The following is a 17,223-nucleotide window of genomic DNA, read 5'->3' as shown; positions in this document are numbered from 1 at the left end:
GTTTTGCTTCTTAAAGCCTGAATAAAGAGCTTAGAATGTTGTTTTATTCTGAAAAGTCTCTTCAGTTGATCATAGTCCAGTTTCTCAAATACTTTCACCAGAATACAAAATCTTGGGCCTTTAATTATTCATGACTGAGGGTTTCCCTCTTCTTAGCAATCGGAGAACAAATGAAAAGCTCCAAACGTTAGAAACGTCTTTTTCAGTGATGCTTAGATTAAAAGCTCAGCAATTAAATCAACAACCAGCATTAAAAACATAATACAAACAATCATATCCAGCTTCTTTTTCCCAGGTTTAAGACTAAAATAACAATCATAATGGGGCAGCTACAGTAAGTACATCATTAAACGTGTTTTTTTTTTAACTTCACTGTTTAATGAAGTTAGTCTCGGAGTTAATATGACAAAAACACTCAGTCTTAGTTCAGGTCTTGAGGACTTTTATGCTGAATTTGTATTTTTTCCTAGATAAATTGGGCACATTACCACTGATGCACACTAGCAGTGCTGAGCTGGGCTTGACCCCCATTCTGGATGTGACACATGGCTGAATAATGCACTCTGCAGCTTGCTGAGATAAATGCTTCATCGTGCACTTATAGCACTTTTAAAGGAGCTGAGGGCTAGCCACAAAGATGCACATCTTCATACCAGCCCCATCTTCCTCATTCAGCCCTTTTATTTCTAGTTAAGAAATAATTTTTCTCTAAAACGTTATTCAAAATGCTTCATCAGCGCTCAGAACTTTTTTACCCACTTTTCAATTTACAAAAGTGGGTGGACATTGAACCCAATTGAGAAACATTTTTGTTCTTTGGGTTTTTGGAAAAGGAACCATAATTGTTGGCATTAAAATTAATTTCAGATTTTACTTAACATGTCATTCAACCAACAAAGTGATGCAATGAAATTTAAGTTGCATTTTAAGATTTTCTTTTTTATTCTAAACATCTAAATTTTAATATCTGTTGGTTTAAAAAAAATATGCATTTTACTTACCTGTCAATGCTGTCCGATTTGTACAACTACACTTATATAAGCATGGAAGGAGTTTACTTTAAATAGACCGTTTAAATAATGTCTGATCCAGAAATGCTTGCTGGAAGCTGCTAAATCATGGTCAACAGTCTTAGTTGTGCTTTCCAAACTTACAATGTTACCAATTCATGACAAAAAGCTTAACTTAATAACTTCAAACATCATTTTTCTCAATTTTTACCTAAACTTTGATTATTTAATTTGAGCATAGCTGTACAGAGATCGGCCTCCCAGACTCTAATTTTCTGGTGTTGGCAGAGGTTACTCGTGTTGCTGAACGCTTTGCGTCGTAATGTTTCATCACCTACTTTTTCTGGATTATCCATAACTTCAGGACAAATTAATTTGCAGTAAAAAATGTCTAGAACATGGAAATAATTAACATTAGAATGAAACCATATAGAATTGCATTTTCACCAGAGCAGAACTTCCTCAATATTGGAAGCAGAAAGGTTTTGAAGGCATCACAACTACACAGCAGAAAAATATTTTCTGTCTAAAAACACATTTTATGAAAGATTGAAAATCTACAGGACTCGTACAAATCGATGTTCCTCCACAGAAACATCTAGAAAACATTTTTTCCGGAGAAGAAATGGTGAGAGATATGATGAGATCCAGTTGGTGCCAATAGCAAAGCATCCAGATGCAATCCGTGTGTGGATTTATTTCTTATCAGCCGGATTGGGGTTTAATCCGAGACCAGAGCCAAGAATCCAGATAGGGATCAAACGAGCTACATATTCCAACAACCCAGGAACAATTTGCTGATCTGTGGGTTTTCCAGCGTAATGCAGCACCATGTCTCAGGCTAATGTGATAACAAAACTGGCTCATAAATCAGACGACCGGAGGAATTAGGAAACTCCCCAGATCCAAACCCGATGGGGAACCTGTGGTCAGTTCTTAAAAAGCCGATCGAAAAGAAGAAGAAGAAAAATCAACACTGGATTATCGACTCTTCACATGACGTCATGTTATATCTGCCAATCGTGAAGCACAGCTATTGTTATTGAGTTTTCTTATCTAGTAGGCAAAATATTTCACATTCAGCTTAGTCATTAAAGTTTTCTTCATATTTTTCCAGTACATTCTTGACATATTCATGTCGCCTTAATATTACATCTGCAATCTGCACATGATGTTTGCATTAGCATGTTTTTCAGCTGATAGTATTCATATAAGCCTATGATAAACTGCAGCCATCCTATCAGTGTGGAAATTTGTGTGCAACAGAAGTCATCCATATATATAAGAAAAGATGAACTGCAGCCTGCGAGAGGGACGAAGTGTTGAAATGAAATCATCATCCAAACAGAGTAAGAAAATCATGGAATGCTGTTTGTGGATGGAGTGATTTCCATACGTCTGCACCAGCTCTGCTGTTTCTGCTTCAGTCTGTGGTCTGAAAAGACCCACCGATTTACGGATGGCTGTGAGTGAACGTTTGTGTTTCAGGACCTGACCAACATCCTGACACTGGCCTCTTTACACAACCCTCCAGCAGTAAAACGCAAACATTTTGTTGCCTTTTGGCCTCGTTTGCATGGTAACAGCGTGTTGACAACAGACTTCAGAGTTATTACACCCAATGTGAACCAATGTAAATGCAAACCAAACACAGTTCCCAGTTTTCAGCCGAGCACAGCAGCAACAATGGTGCTTCTGCTGCATCTCTCCAGATTATTTGCCGTCTTAAAGTAAAACTGCGATATATTTAGATAATGTCCGTCATTGAGAAGGAAATTACGATGCTGATATTCATTCAAATAGATTTTTTTTTTGCCATTTCATGCGAATCTCAAAAGGTGCACCATCCCATAATGATCCCAACACGCAGGCCCAGATCCTCACCGCATCCTGAGGCGCTTGGACTCTACCAGGACGCAGGAATGAGTTCAAAGGTCACACCACCGCTGGTACTGGTACGAGGTTGGGACGGTCAGCTCTGCTTCACGTTTTTAACGACGAAGCGACACCATCGTGTGCCGATGCCTGGTGATGGAAGCCCGACATGTTCCGCCCAGAACCAGAGACGGTTCAGAGGTTCTGGAAGTTTTGGTCATGCTGGAGGCCCTCAGGAAACCGTCACGCTCTGCTGAGCCCAGTGAGGAACCCTCTGCATTCCTAACGGACGACCGGGACCCTGCTGGGACCATTCATTAGATTTAATCAGATTTTTCATGTGTATTTATTCTCAGACGGATACGACAGATTATAGGAGGATTAAAATCACCGACATTTTTACAGAAATTCAGAATTTCACAAGAACAGAAGCATTTATATTCTCTGATTTCAACATTCAACATATTTCACAAGAAAATCCACATTGTTCTTGATTGATTTTATAATAAAACTAATATTTTCTGATGATGTAACGTCATAAATTTGTAAAAAGAACAAACAAAAAAAACCTAAAAAATGTACTGAGATTATTAAATCAGATATTTTCAACAAAAATTATGGAAGTCCTCTAAGATTGAAGTGGTAAATTAAAAAAATACACATTGAAATATTTTCAAATGTTTAGTTGGTAGAACCTGGCTTAGAGAATATCTGAGTTTTAATATCACAATTTATTCCCTTTAATTGTTAAATTTGTCTTTTCAACAACAGATATCCATTTTTTTCATAATAAATATGTGAAATTATTCTGAGATTTTTGGGCCAAAACAATTTTTATTTCTCTTTAATGTCCTACAAAACTTTATTTACCTACTTTGGAAGTGATTGTTCTGCAAATTAAAGCTAAAGTTTCAGTAACAAAAAACGGAGCACTAAAGAGATTAATTGTTAAAAAAAAGAATCAAATTCATTAAAGGGGAAAAAATAGTCAAATTAACCTGGTCAAATGTGAGCAGGACACATTCTGGCTCTTTGACCCGACTCTGAAAAGAACCACGACCGGCATGAGATGCACTGCAGCCCTCAGTTGCTTCAGTTAATGTCAGAAAATATGATAATTTAATGAGGAAAGGATCAACAGCATTTATTGGAGCTTAATGGCTAAAATCATCGATAACCATCAAGAACACAAAGACAAAAGAAAATGAGGAAAATGGCGAAAGGATATGTTTCTGTGGACTCGTGAGACAAAAGTGGACCTTTAGGGAAGGTGTGTGTCCGTCTGGTATGAGATGATGCCGACCGTCGATCACAGAGTTGATTTCCTCTTTCGGGACGTGGACAGGTGGATGAATCCTTGATTTCTACTCTTTTTTTTTACTAAGACAACATCCGGTCATTAGGCACCAAGTCTGCTGCCTAATGGCTGGGAAGTTATACACAAAGTGAAGGAAGATTTGTGGTACAAATTGTTTTACCGCTGGAAATGTGTGGTGCAAACTTGAGCCAGTCCAACTCACACAGCTGCAGTGAAATGAAGATGTACACCATCTGATTTTATATACTCAGTAAAATGTCACACGGAAACAAACACGTCTCCACTGTCTCTCTTTTTTTTTTTTTTTTACACTTTATTAATATTTATGGGCAGTTTTAACTGCTGTGGCTTTTACAGCCCGGCTCCCAGCGCGCTGCATTTTATTAATATCATAAGGACAATGTCAGCAGAGGCTCTAAAAAGGGTTATGGTTATGACTGTGTGTGCATCTGCCATTTGAAAAGAGTGCAGAAAACAGTGGGTGGGTTGCAAATGTGTTTAAGTGCACGTCTGTTAAATTGTGTGTGTTGGTGTGTGTGTGTAAAGGCTGTAAGAATTTACATGTCAGCCTTTTCTTTTACTTTCTTCTTGACCATTTTCTTAAGTTTCAACCATTTTTTCCTTTCCAAAGAGAGAAAGAAGCAACCTGTAGTCGTAGATGGTTACTGTCACTTAAAGCAAGAATACAGATATGGATCCTTTAGTCCTGCTGGACGCTTCGTCCCGCCCACCATCCAAAGCCCATGAAGTGGGAGTTGGTGTGTGTTGTTTGTTGGCATCTCATTGGATGAACGGTGCACGTTGGGGCGGGAAGCCATTAAAAAGAAGTAAATAACAGGACATTGTTGCTTGAGACGCATTTTGTGCGGAGCAGCTCTTTAAACCAAACCTACAGCAAACCTTTCATCGGGCTGACAGATCCTCCTCATTTCGTTTGTTCTCTGCGTCCATTTTCCTCCTGTCCGTCTTCACCCAGCCTCTCTCCCATTCCTGTCTGAACAAATCAGCCAGTTGGTGATGGAGGCCACAGCTGCGCCTCTGAGGGCCTTTTTGCTGCATAACTTTTACTAAATGGTTGGAAAGCGCACACACGACTACATATGCAGTTATTATATGTAGTTATTAAATGCCAGTGTAGATTATTGGTCCAACAGGAGTTTAAGTTGATGGTAATTTGTCGTCTTCTCTTGCTTTTTGAAGATGCTTCACTCAAGTTTTTAGGATGAGAGTTGAAATGTCTTGAAGAAACGACAATTCGAGTTGCTTCAGATATGCTATTTAAATCTAACCTTCAGTGTGTACAGTCATTCATTATTTCTTAAAGATAAAGCTAAAGTGTGTAAAAAGCCAGCTACCAGAATGATGTAATGGTTTCGTGACATCATCGGGCAGCAGCACTTCAAAAAGTTTCAAAATGGCCGCCTAACCCTTCCAGGGTTGTCTTTTCTCTAAGCTCATCACAGCTTTTCTCAGCTTAAATTTAGCAAAAGATAAAACGTTTCTAAGATAGACAAAATGAAAAGTTTGTTTTTGTTTTGCATTTCAGTAATACAGAACAAACTAATACAAAGCAAATTATTTCAGATATTAACTCCGTTGCACAGCTCAAAATTACAATAAATACAAAATATCTACATCTAGATAACTAAACAGGGCCTGCAAAAACTAGACACTAAATTAAAGTAAGGAAAGTAAAATGGGGACACAAAGAAACTAAATTCCCAGCTTGTTTAGGCTAACAGAGATTTATTTTTCACTCAAATCATGAACTAATCCAATGTGTTTGTCTTCTTCTGGGTTTTTGCTCTGTTGTCATCATCGGCCTCACCTCACCATGCTTCAGAAGACATGCTTATTCCTACTCTTATTACCTGTAAGTAGAGACTTCACATCAGGAATTACTGCTTTCTCAGACCATCGTACGTTCTTTCTGTCCTAATGTTTGTCCTGTTTAGCTTTCATCACACGTAACTTTCTAAAAGTATAACAATTGAGAGCATGGTTAAAAGATTATCTCATATTTTAGGACAAGCACTGCATCCTTATTGCAAAAACACCTTTGAACATCAGTAAAAGTACCATTTACATCTCATATTTAGTTTAATGTCTCAAAATGTATTTGTTGTAGAAATTGAGAAGTTTATTCTCAATATGTCAGAGTATTTAGTTTTGCACATTTGACAATTTTTCAAGTTTGTGAAAAAGTAGAATCAAATACATATTTCCATTTTTGAAGGGAATCTGTGTGAGAAAATAAGATACTTTCCCACTTCAAGTCTCCTCAGATTTCACATCCACTTGCTGATATTTTCACTGAAGATTTCTGCATTTTGTATGTATTTTTTACAAAACCTGCCTTTAGGTTAAAGCTGCAGCATGTAAAGCACATTTTATTAAAAACAGTTAAAATTGTCACCATGTAGTGACGGTTTTTACAAATATGAGACAGAGAATCTGTGAAAGGATCAAACTATTTCTGTCTGAAGAAATGCACGGCTCCCGACCAAAAACAACCAATCAGAGCCAGGAGGAGGGTTTTAGTGCTGTCAATCACCCTCAGGTACGTGCTGTTAAATGTGCTAATGGTGGAGAAACAACCATTTATCCGCCATCCTTGGTGTAGTGAGCCGTCACTGCAGGCTCTGCCAGCTGCATCACACAGACGGAGGGAATGAGCAGCGCCACATGAAGGTGATTGACAGCATTAAAACCCACCTCCTGCCTCTGACTGGTTGTTTCCAGTTAGCACTGGGAGAAGGCAGAGGGTCTCTCCTACCATGCTGTCATAACATGGTGACTATTTCAACAAATATGTATAAAATGTATTTATTTATAAAAGTTACATCCTGCAGCTTTGATGTAAAAACACCCCCGAGTCGTTGGGACGGATCAATCACACAACATTACTTTTTCACACAACTAACCTTGAATCCACACGGAAACACTGAACCATGTTGGTTTGGTCACACAGAGAAACGTTGGTCAGTTTCAGTCTCACCAATTCAGCACCACATTATTTTGGCTATGCACTTAAATCACTGCATGCCTGTTTATTTCCTGCAAGAATTAAGGGCGTGCATAGTCACAGACATCACATGTCAGGAATATTTAGCTGCCCATAGTTGTCAGGAGAACTTTCATTTATTTTGTTTGAAAAGTGATATTTAAACAATATTTGGCAGCTTTGGTGAAAAATATAAAGAAACGACTGAATAGTTTCCCATAATATTTGAGAAATACTTCAACATCTGTTTTCTAAGTTTTTTTCATCTAAATTCATGACTAGGTTAAAAACCTAAAACCTTTTTAGTGCAAACTGTCATTTTGTTGCAGGCTAATGTGTTAGAAACTTGTTTTATTTGTTTGTCGTATGATATAATGTTTTTATTGTAAAAAATATTGTGATAATTTCCACACCTGCTGATGCAGAAGGGAGCATTTGAGTTCATCTTCCTCCTGCACACCCTGCCTCTTTAAGACTCTCACCCTAAAAGGTCAATGTAATTCACTCTTATCTCCTTCACCAAGTGGCCATTTCCTGCTTATTAACCACTTCTAATGAAGAGCTATTATAGCTGTCTTAAGGCATGCACAAGCACGTAATGACACACTCACACACACTCACTCACACACACACTTTTACATGCTTACCTGTGTGCACGTCTGCACTCTTTTGCCCTGAGCTCATCTGAAAATCCCTGCAGAGAATCTCTGCTTCTCAAAGCTTCTTCAAAGGCCTGGAAAACTCTCTAAATCTGGTGTGAGTCCTAACTAAGTGGAAAAACCTTAGCCTGGCCAAACTTTCTCCTAAAACAGCCCCACTAAGGCAGCAGCTAAAGCTGCTCCTTTACAGAGAGAAGCTGATGCATCTGGAGTGACAGCATTCAGCAGATTGTTTTTAACTTTAACTATATTAGGGAAACATATGGAGGGGTAATAACAGTTTATTTAACCAAACCTATTACTATCAGCTTCACCACTAAAGTTTCCTGGATGACTTGGTTCTGCTGTAGTCACCAATATTTTATTGTTTTAGGCAACACGTGAGCATATAACAGCTTTTACTCAAAAGTAGGAGGAAAACTAAATGTATCTTCAAAACTCAATAAATAATAAAAGTTTAGTGTCTTACATCGTTTTCAAATCCACAAAAGGAAAATCTCACTATCTACACAGATCCATTCAGTAACTCATTACAAACAGATTCTTAAAGGCTTTTATCGCATTAATTAAGGTGAATATATGAAAACATGACATTAAAAATTGGAATATTGCATCAGACCAATTAAAAAACCCTTACTACAGAAATGGGAGCTTAAAGGAAAGTACCTGCTTAAAGGACGTCAATTTTTAATCAGACAAATGAGGCTTATCAGAACAAATATTTAAAATATGACAGTATGTGGAAAAACACTCCACTTCTAAATAAAACGCTTCACTGCAGTTTTTGAAAGAAACATCATGTCTTTCAGCAAATTCCTACCACTGCAGATATTCATCCTGCAGTGTTTACTTTCCTTTTATTTTTATTTAACCTTTATTTTACTAAGAAGTCCAGTTGTAAATGTCTTCAGCTCATTTGGTAGAAGCAGCTGTTGTACCATGAAGCTAACTGAATAGCAGAAACGCTTCTATGAATCCAAAGTCAAGTTAAATAAAGCAAAACTCATTTATTATGCTGTTAAATAAATATAAATGCAGGTGAATACGCTTACATACACATCTACAGGGGCAGCCTGAGGAGCTGTCGTATGAGGGGGGAATTTAAATGTGTCGGGCTGATGCATGCCTGCAGAGTGTGTGTGTGTGTGTGTGTGTGTGTGTGTGTGTGCGTGTGTGTGTGTGTGTGTGTGTGTGTGTGTGTGTGGGTGTGTGTGTGTGTGTGTGTGTGTGTGTGTGTCTTCACCACAGCCTGTAGCCCTCCATCTCGCCCTCCCTTGTCTGGGTTGTGATTCTCAGATGAAAGTTTGTTTGGGTTTCGCCTGCAGCCTCCTCTGGAGCTACCGCTGTCATCCTGAGGTGACGGACTGCCTGTCTGACTGCAGACTCTAGCAGGGGATGGCTCCAGGATATTTGAGTTATCCAGCTGCCAGCCGACTGGCTGAGGCCGGCCCGACCATAATACAGGAGTCTCTGCCCATTCCTTGACAAGTGAAACAAATGTTGCTCCCCTTGTTTTACTGGACACCTCCGGGTCGGCCTGTGGATCCGCTGAGCATCGACTGAAATGAATGCGATCCCCTGCTCTGGTTCATTTTTTCTCTTTTGAAGAAATAGTGGTGGTCAAGCTGCAGGTGAAATACTCTCTTCTGATGAAGACCTGGTGAAAACCCCCACATATCTAAGAAACTCCAAGAGAAACAGATTTTGCTCTGAGAGGAATAACGGCTCAACATCGACTCATGCCACATTAGTCACTGAGAAAACACTTTTTTCTCCTTTGTGCTTCTGTAATCAGGACAAAGTAACTTGGTTGACGCCATTTAAAAAAAAAATTAACATATCGGACTACAAATGAAATCTGTCCTGTCAAGTCATGATTCTCTGATTAGTTTTGAACTTTTAGTGTAAAGTAAGCAGATTTTGTTTTGCTGTTGGATAAAGTAGAAACAGAAAAATAGACGCAGATTTCAGCGGCCAAGATTTTAGGACTTTGAAGATCCTTTCCTCTAACATTCATTGCCTCTCGTATGGTTGACGTGTTCCTAGCATCAAGACCTGCTTTGTGAACATAAAAGTAATTGATGATTATTGATAGCTTATTAATATCTTGCTGGGTTTTCAACCATCACCTTGTTCTGACTCGACCTGGACACAAACAACGACTTAATATTTACTAGTAGGTCAAAGGATTTTAGATCCAAACCAAATATCTGGGCAGAGACTTTGGAGTCTCACTTGCTCTCTTCTGATTGGTCACCACAGTCCAGACAGTTAGCTTTAATTGAGCAAAGGATCAATCATGCAGCTCTTAGTTAATCATAAGTAACATCAGACTTTATATGCACAAACAAGGCAGCGTAACTGGATTAATTTTTAAATCGGTTTCTTTCTAGAAGTCTAAGGATTTTTCCAGAATTGTTGCATCATTTTATACAGTTTAAGGGCGACTGCTGTCCATGAATAACTTCTCTAAAATGCTTAAAACTTAAAACTAATATGCATTATTACACACAGTAGAAACCGTTTTGGATTTTACAGCCAACATCTGTGGTTTTCCTCATCACCGTTCTTATAGGTTCACCCAATCAGAGCCGAGGAAACTGAATGACACTTTGTGAAACAAATGTAAATATTAGCTAAAAATTAAATGGGGAAAATAAATTCTTATGCCTTTATATCTTCACTGTAAATTAGAAAAATATAGACTTCTGTATAATTTGATATTATCAATCAACTTATGATACTATTTTAATGATGTGCTACCAGACAACCAAAAATATCACTGGTTTTCTATTTTTTGCTCTGGATAGAAAAACATTTACACTTTTCTCTTTGAACCAAGTTTTCTATTTTATCCTTTAGAATTTAGTTGAAAAAAGAAAATGCACACGTCTTAGTCTGTCAGCCATTCATGCATTCATAGGTACGTTAAATCCAGAAGCTACCTTGTTGTTCTGGTGTTAATGTGAGTTTCATCAGTGTGACCAGATGAGCCAGCAGAGGGTCAGGAAGCTGCAGACTGCTCTGTTGGTTTAATATTGATGCATTATTCTAAAAAGAACCCACTTCACATTAAACAATCCCGAATCGTTACGGTTCATTCTACGTCATTTCACCCTATACAATTAAGCATACAATAAGGAAGTCTCTTTATTCTGTAAAATGAATAACCTTCAGTAATGAGTCTTTTTTTAATGGAAACATGGCTTTTGGGAAATGAACCCCTCAAGTGCTCCTGACGTCTCATACATCACATAAGAAACAATTAAAAAGCTGATTTTTTTTTTTTTTTTTACCCGTTTCATGAGTACTTCTGCTCTGCTTCACTTCATTTCCTCCCATCTTGTGTCTCTGGGGACTAAAACTGCTCTTAAGCCCATCAGGGGAACGGCGCAGCTCTCCCTTATGGTTTTGAACGTCCCCTCACCACACATCTCTCATTATCGACACATCAAACATCCTGCAATTAGCGTCGCCGGGGGCGCACAAGTAGCTCATGACTCTCGGTAGGGCCGGCGCCCGGTGGGGTAACCTGAGCGGTTAATGAACTGCCGCCGTGATATTCATTAAAGAAGGATTATGTCCCGTTCATTGCAAATTACAATACGAGGGATTTGTCATTTAAATGAGCCCATTATTGGGATAAATGTGGGATAGGAAGAAGTGCAGGGGAAGAATGGGAACGATAATGAGAAAGTCTTTTCCATAAAAGTTCTGAGACGTTGCCTGTTGCTTTTACCACTTCACTGATTTTATACGTTCTTCCGTTTTTATGTTCTTTATTCTCTTTCTGGCTCACTTGTCTTTCTTCTTCTTCCTACTTTTCTAAATGAAAGTGCAGTCAGATAGTCAGGAATAGACCACAGTAAGTAACCGTTTGGCCCCAATCATAGAATCTCAAATATTAGGATTAAACCTGATTTTATTAGAAGGAAGAAGTTTTGGAAGAAGGTTTGTTTTCATCCTTTCAATCTGACCAAATGTTTTTATTGTTAAATCTTAAGTAGAAGTGATTGATTAGCTCCCCAGACTTTCTTCAGGTTGACTCTACCGTCACACAGCTGGCAAAACTGCGACACACATCCGCTTTTTGTACAACCTATATTCATGTTTTCATGGAAGTCTGATCGGTCCAATTTCTAAAAAGATCAGATTTGTGCCACACTTCACAATATGTTTAAAGAGTAGAGATAGGAAGTGAAAAATGACCAGAAATATGTAACGGCTCGAGTTAGACTATCATAGGAACAGCTGAGTGTTTTGAAGGAAAATTCAAAGAAAATGAAGGTGGTTTAAGACTTTTGCACAGTCATACCTTTAATGAATAATCGCTTTGGTCCTCCACAGACATTATTACCAGTAAACCGTGGGCTGAAGGATTGATAGGGATAAAGGAGATGTTTCTTCCAAAGCTGACCTCTCGTTTATTGCTTCCTGACCTTCGGAGGGATCAACAATGTTGTGCTTGCACGCACACGCACACACACACGCACACGCGCACACACACACCCACACACACACCCACACACACACACACCCTCGCTCACAATCATTTAAGCAGAACAGGACTTCATAAAACCAAAAAGATCAGCATGGAAAAAGAGCACAGCAAGCACAGATTATTATATTCTCTCATAGTACAAAGAAAAGCATCAGCGTGTGAGCAATCTCACTGTTCAGATGCACACACACACGCACCCCTACACACACACTCACACACACACACACACACACACACACCCACACACATACACACACACACACACACACACGATATAAACGTGCAAGTAAACAAGAATACACACGCCCACCATGCCTGCTCTGTTCAGAATGGATGATTCTGCAGCTCATGATGTGGCAAAAGTTTGTTTGTTCAGCAAAACTAAAGACATTAGCAATGAACTGATAGAAACAACCAGATCAGTTTAGGATGTTTTGTAGAAAAGTAACCCAGAAAGAGATTTTATATTTAGACCTCATTATCTGATGAAAGTGCAAATAATTATCAGAAATAAACTGCTGCTGAATGGCTGTTTACACAATTCTTTATTGGGTGAAATGATTGAACAACAAACGACTTGAACATTTGTATTTTAAAGGTGACCTAAGATCGCCCAATGGCTTTGTATCCATGGGCGAAACAAAACATGTACATTACAGTTTCTGCACAAAATCATTCTGAGATGATGAGATTTTATTCTGCTCCTTTCAGAATCAGCAGTTTTAAGGCGTTCTGTCACTTTAAATCCAAACAAGGTGCTGCTGGCCACGCTCCCAAACTAAATGTTTACACTCGTATGTGAAAATGGCTGCAAACAAATGTGCAATTAAACAACTGTACATCTTTGAAAGGCATTAGTAGAGCCTCCTGGTAAAACCAGCTGACCAAATATGCTGGAGCTCAGCTTGGGTTGCTAGGTAATGGGCAGCGCCTACTTATTTGTGACAATACATTCTGGAGGTTTTTGAAATGTCTCATTTTCCAAACACCAAAAAACATTAAATTATTGTTTTTTTAAGCATTTGAGTTGTTTTTAGAAGCAGAAACCAAATGGAAGAACAAAAAACATGCGAAATGTGAATTCTGCATAATGCGTGTCCTTTAATGCACACAGACCTCTACTAAGATTTGGTCCTTTGTTCTTTAGCTGGCTGCAGAGAAAGTCTTCCTTATCTCCGGTTTTGGGGGAAACAGCCAAAGAAAACAGCTGTTTTCCAAACACAGTGGATATGTGAATGTTTGGCAAATAATTTGGATTTATGCGGAGAACAGAAAAATCTGGGAATAGTTAAATGTGTGGATACTGACCTGAGAGCATGCTGGGGTCCACTGCTCAAAAACCTAGAATAACCCAGGAAACTCAGAATATTGTTGATCAGTACACATTATTGAAATTACCAAATGGTCTTTGACAATGCACATCCATTCTGGTTCAAAATGCAGCCACTGTAATCGTTCATTCACCCACTCAATCGCTAAGGGAGGCCAGAAAGAAAACACAAAACAAAAGCACAGAGAGAATTTTGTTTTTAACTATTTAATATTCACTGAATAACTTGTAGAGTGGACATGAACCTTTGTATTACTAAAGTTAGCTGAGGTTTCTCTTGAAAATAAGAGCTTATGTCTCAATCATGCCATGCTGTGCAAAATACATTTGTCTTGCATTGGCCTTTTTGAACTGGCTTTGCAGAGACGGCTCACTCCATCAGAAACACATGCAACGAGGCGGCATCGTGATAAGTCACAGAGGAACACGCCGACTCACTGCCCAGCGTGGACCAGCAGCCCGACACAACCGACACGTGCAACACTCAGAGGCGAAAAGACTGAATGTCCAGCACACACAGCTCAAATATTTGCCTCTAGAAACACACATCAGTACAAGAATCAATGCTTATGCACAAACACACCGTCCACTGTTTGCCATTTGTGACTCTTTCAAGCTCTTAAAGTCAGAAAAAATGTGTTGATGTGCTGATAAAAAGAAGGTCTGGCTATTTGTTGGATTAGTTCTGAGCAGCTGGGATGTTTAGTGGACACATTATTTTTTTTGTTTTTATTGATTCCTAAATTTTAAGCTTAAAATGTTTCAACGAATCCTGATGTTTTAAAAAAGTAATGCCTGTGTGGAAACAGTGCTCTGGTGCTGAAAATGGATTTAGTTCATTCTTAGCATTACAAAAGTGACTGAAAATGTATTAGCAGCATAATAAAAGTTATAAATCAAATGTTTGTCACTTCAAGGAGATATTTTCTCTCACTTTCACCAAATATAAAAAGAAATTATGTGGCAAATTATGTTTTTATATATTATTAGTCTTAAGACTTGATTAGTATCTTGATTCCAATAATTGTCTGTAAATATTCGCATTTTAATTGAGAAGTGCAGAGACAAAATAAGCAACATTTTCAAGTAAAAATACGTATTGTGCTGCTAAATTAGCACAATTAATTAATTAGACAGATATTAATTGTTTAAATCTGTTAGTTGGGGTTTTCAAACATCAGATTGGTGCAAAGTGCTTTGAAATCATACTTAAAAAAAAAAAAAAAAAGTGGACTCTGACAATAGCCTGTGCTGCTGCCACATGTTTAGCATTGAGATGCTAGTTTATGTAACTCCTACAAGAACAACTTCAGCATCCCATCAGATCATTTTTTGAAGCATAAATTAACCCCCCGTCGGCCAAGAGAAATGGTTTTGTGGATGTTGCCTGTGCGTCAGATTTATGGGAGTACCAGGAACACATGAATACAACAGTTCCACCCAGGATCTTTCTATGTAACTGATTAAATGCAAAACAATTTTTAATGCGCTAAAATCTTTGTAATTAATTATTTGAAATGAACACATTAAAGTTCCAGTTGCAGTTATTGTAATACATGACATTTTAATGTTCAATATATTTATTTTATTGTATTGAATTGTATCTTTTGTATCTTTTTTTTAAATTTTAATGTTACATTGTACATGATGTATTCTACAAAACTAAAGACAGACAACATATGACTCTATGAAAGGTAAAATAAGTGTTATAAATTGTTTGTGCAAAATTACACCAGTTACACAGAGACAACTAAACCAGTTTAGGTCAGTTATTTAGTTAGCTACACAAATTGTCTGCTCATGTTAGATCCATCTGAATCCACAGGCTTGTAAACCTTTTATCTCTGCAAACAGAAACTAAAGTTTCACATGCCCAGTTCTTCTGAATGATGACAGAGTCTGAGCGTTCGTCTCTATCATATCAACTCATAGATATTTAATTGCTTCCATTTTTTCAGGGTTAAAACTTCTTTTGTGCTTGTAGTTTTTATCCTAATTTTTCCACTGTTGAAGTCGTCATTTAATACTTGAGTATCGAGTAAAACAGCACGCAAACGCCAAAGAAAAACTTTGAAAGACCTTCAGAAAGTCTGAAGAGCTATTCAACAAGACGAAAAGAGCCTAACAATGTCACTGCCTTGAAATTAAACTTATAGAGCTTCTGTTAGGTCACACTTCACTGCAGTACTATTGAGTAAATGATTTATTCAAATGTGAAAAGATGAAGAAACATAATGGCTTCCTATTCACTGGTTTTACATTTCAAATTAACCCACAGCAAAGGCCAAGCTGCATTTCAATCTCCATGTTTATGATTAGACTTAAAAAAGTTTGTCCTTTGTAAGAAGTGGATGTGCAACATGAAGGAGGATTTGGGTTAAAACTAGTTCAAGCATTTCACCTGGCAGGTCAGGACAGAAGCAATAACCTCACTCAGATCAGGTTTTGTTGTTTTTTCCACAGCCTCACTCACGGCAAACAAACCAGCTAATTACTTCATAAGTTCTGTTACGAGTCACAGATTTTACTTTGCATTCCACATACGTTCATTTCATTGAAGCACTAATTACAAAAGAAAACCTGCTGAACATATTTCACTGATAGCTTTTGTTGAATTTCATACGTCTTGTAGGTTTAGATGCAAAATTTGTGAAAATCTTCTCAGCACAAGACTTGTGCAGCAACGAGAGACGTTAAAGCTTTTATTAACGTCTTCAACACCTAATTAGAAAATGAACCCTGTTAATGTAAAACTTTGCAATATTGTCTGGATTCCCTGTGAAGCAAAATGCTTGCAAAGAATCCATGAGGATATTTTATTGGTGACTACAAAGACGCTGCTGGGTGTTTTAACAGACCCTGCAGCATATGAGAAGCCATGCGGGTTTCTAGAAGTTTCGTAAGTTTGGAAATGTGCAGAAGATTTGAGTCCAAGAGATGAAACTGCAGAACAAAACAGAACAGGCAGCTCATTTACACGGCTGGCTCTGAAGAAGCAAAGTTCTTTTATGATGAAGCGCACTAATTATCACTTCCAGCATTTTTAGACTCAAAGTATTTCTGACTTTTCAAGACAATTCACACAAGACGAGATGAATGTTGTGAGTCTAGTTTGATGCCTACTGCATGATTTCCTTCATGGTTTCTAAACCTCACGAGGCTGTAAAGGTTCATCAGTAAACGACTAACACATGGGACAATATCTAACTAGTACAGCTTGGTTCAGATCTATAAATGTTCTAAATTACCTAAAAAGTTTCTTTCTCATACTAATACTGTCATTTGGTAATTTCAGGCTTGGTGCCTGATCATGTGTTTAGGGAAACTGGAACATATTTACTGAAAAACGTCTCGACTTTGAAGAGCAGCAGTGTTACAATGTTGACCTTTCAACAGTGAATCATATCGTCTTTCCATTATTGTGCTAATTGCTGTAAAGAAAGCAAAAATAATCACTGCTTTCATGACTAGTTGGGATTATTAAACAATGGGATTATTAGTTTGGAAACATGAAACAGAAACTCTG

General features: G+C 37.9%; 1 protein-coding gene across 14 annotated transcripts in view; it reads left to right on the top strand.

Annotated features, from left to right (window-relative positions):
• The window catches only part of ptprt (protein tyrosine phosphatase receptor type T), a 316,254-nt gene that overhangs the window by 221,239 nt on the left and 77,792 nt on the right, over positions 1 to 17,223 (top strand). For 4 of the 14 annotated variants that reach the window (XM_008408309.2, XM_017304833.1, XM_008408308.2 and 1 more), the window contains one exon: positions 6,047 to 6,076. The exons of 9 other annotated variants lie outside the window; for them this stretch is intronic. In XM_008408309.2, the coding sequence (XP_008406531.1) occupies positions 6,047 to 6,076 (30 nt within the window). The remainder of the gene's footprint in view (positions 1 to 6,046; positions 6,077 to 17,223) is intronic. One more of the 14 variants, XM_017304827.1, reaches the window with a different exon arrangement.

The sequence above is a fragment of the Poecilia reticulata genome, linkage group LG5, assembly GCF_000633615.1.
Source record: "Poecilia reticulata strain Guanapo linkage group LG5, Guppy_female_1.0+MT, whole genome shotgun sequence".
NCBI classification, from domain to species: Eukaryota; Metazoa; Chordata; class Actinopteri; order Cyprinodontiformes; family Poeciliidae; genus Poecilia; species Poecilia reticulata.
This window is presented reverse-complemented; position numbering and strand designations above follow the sequence as displayed.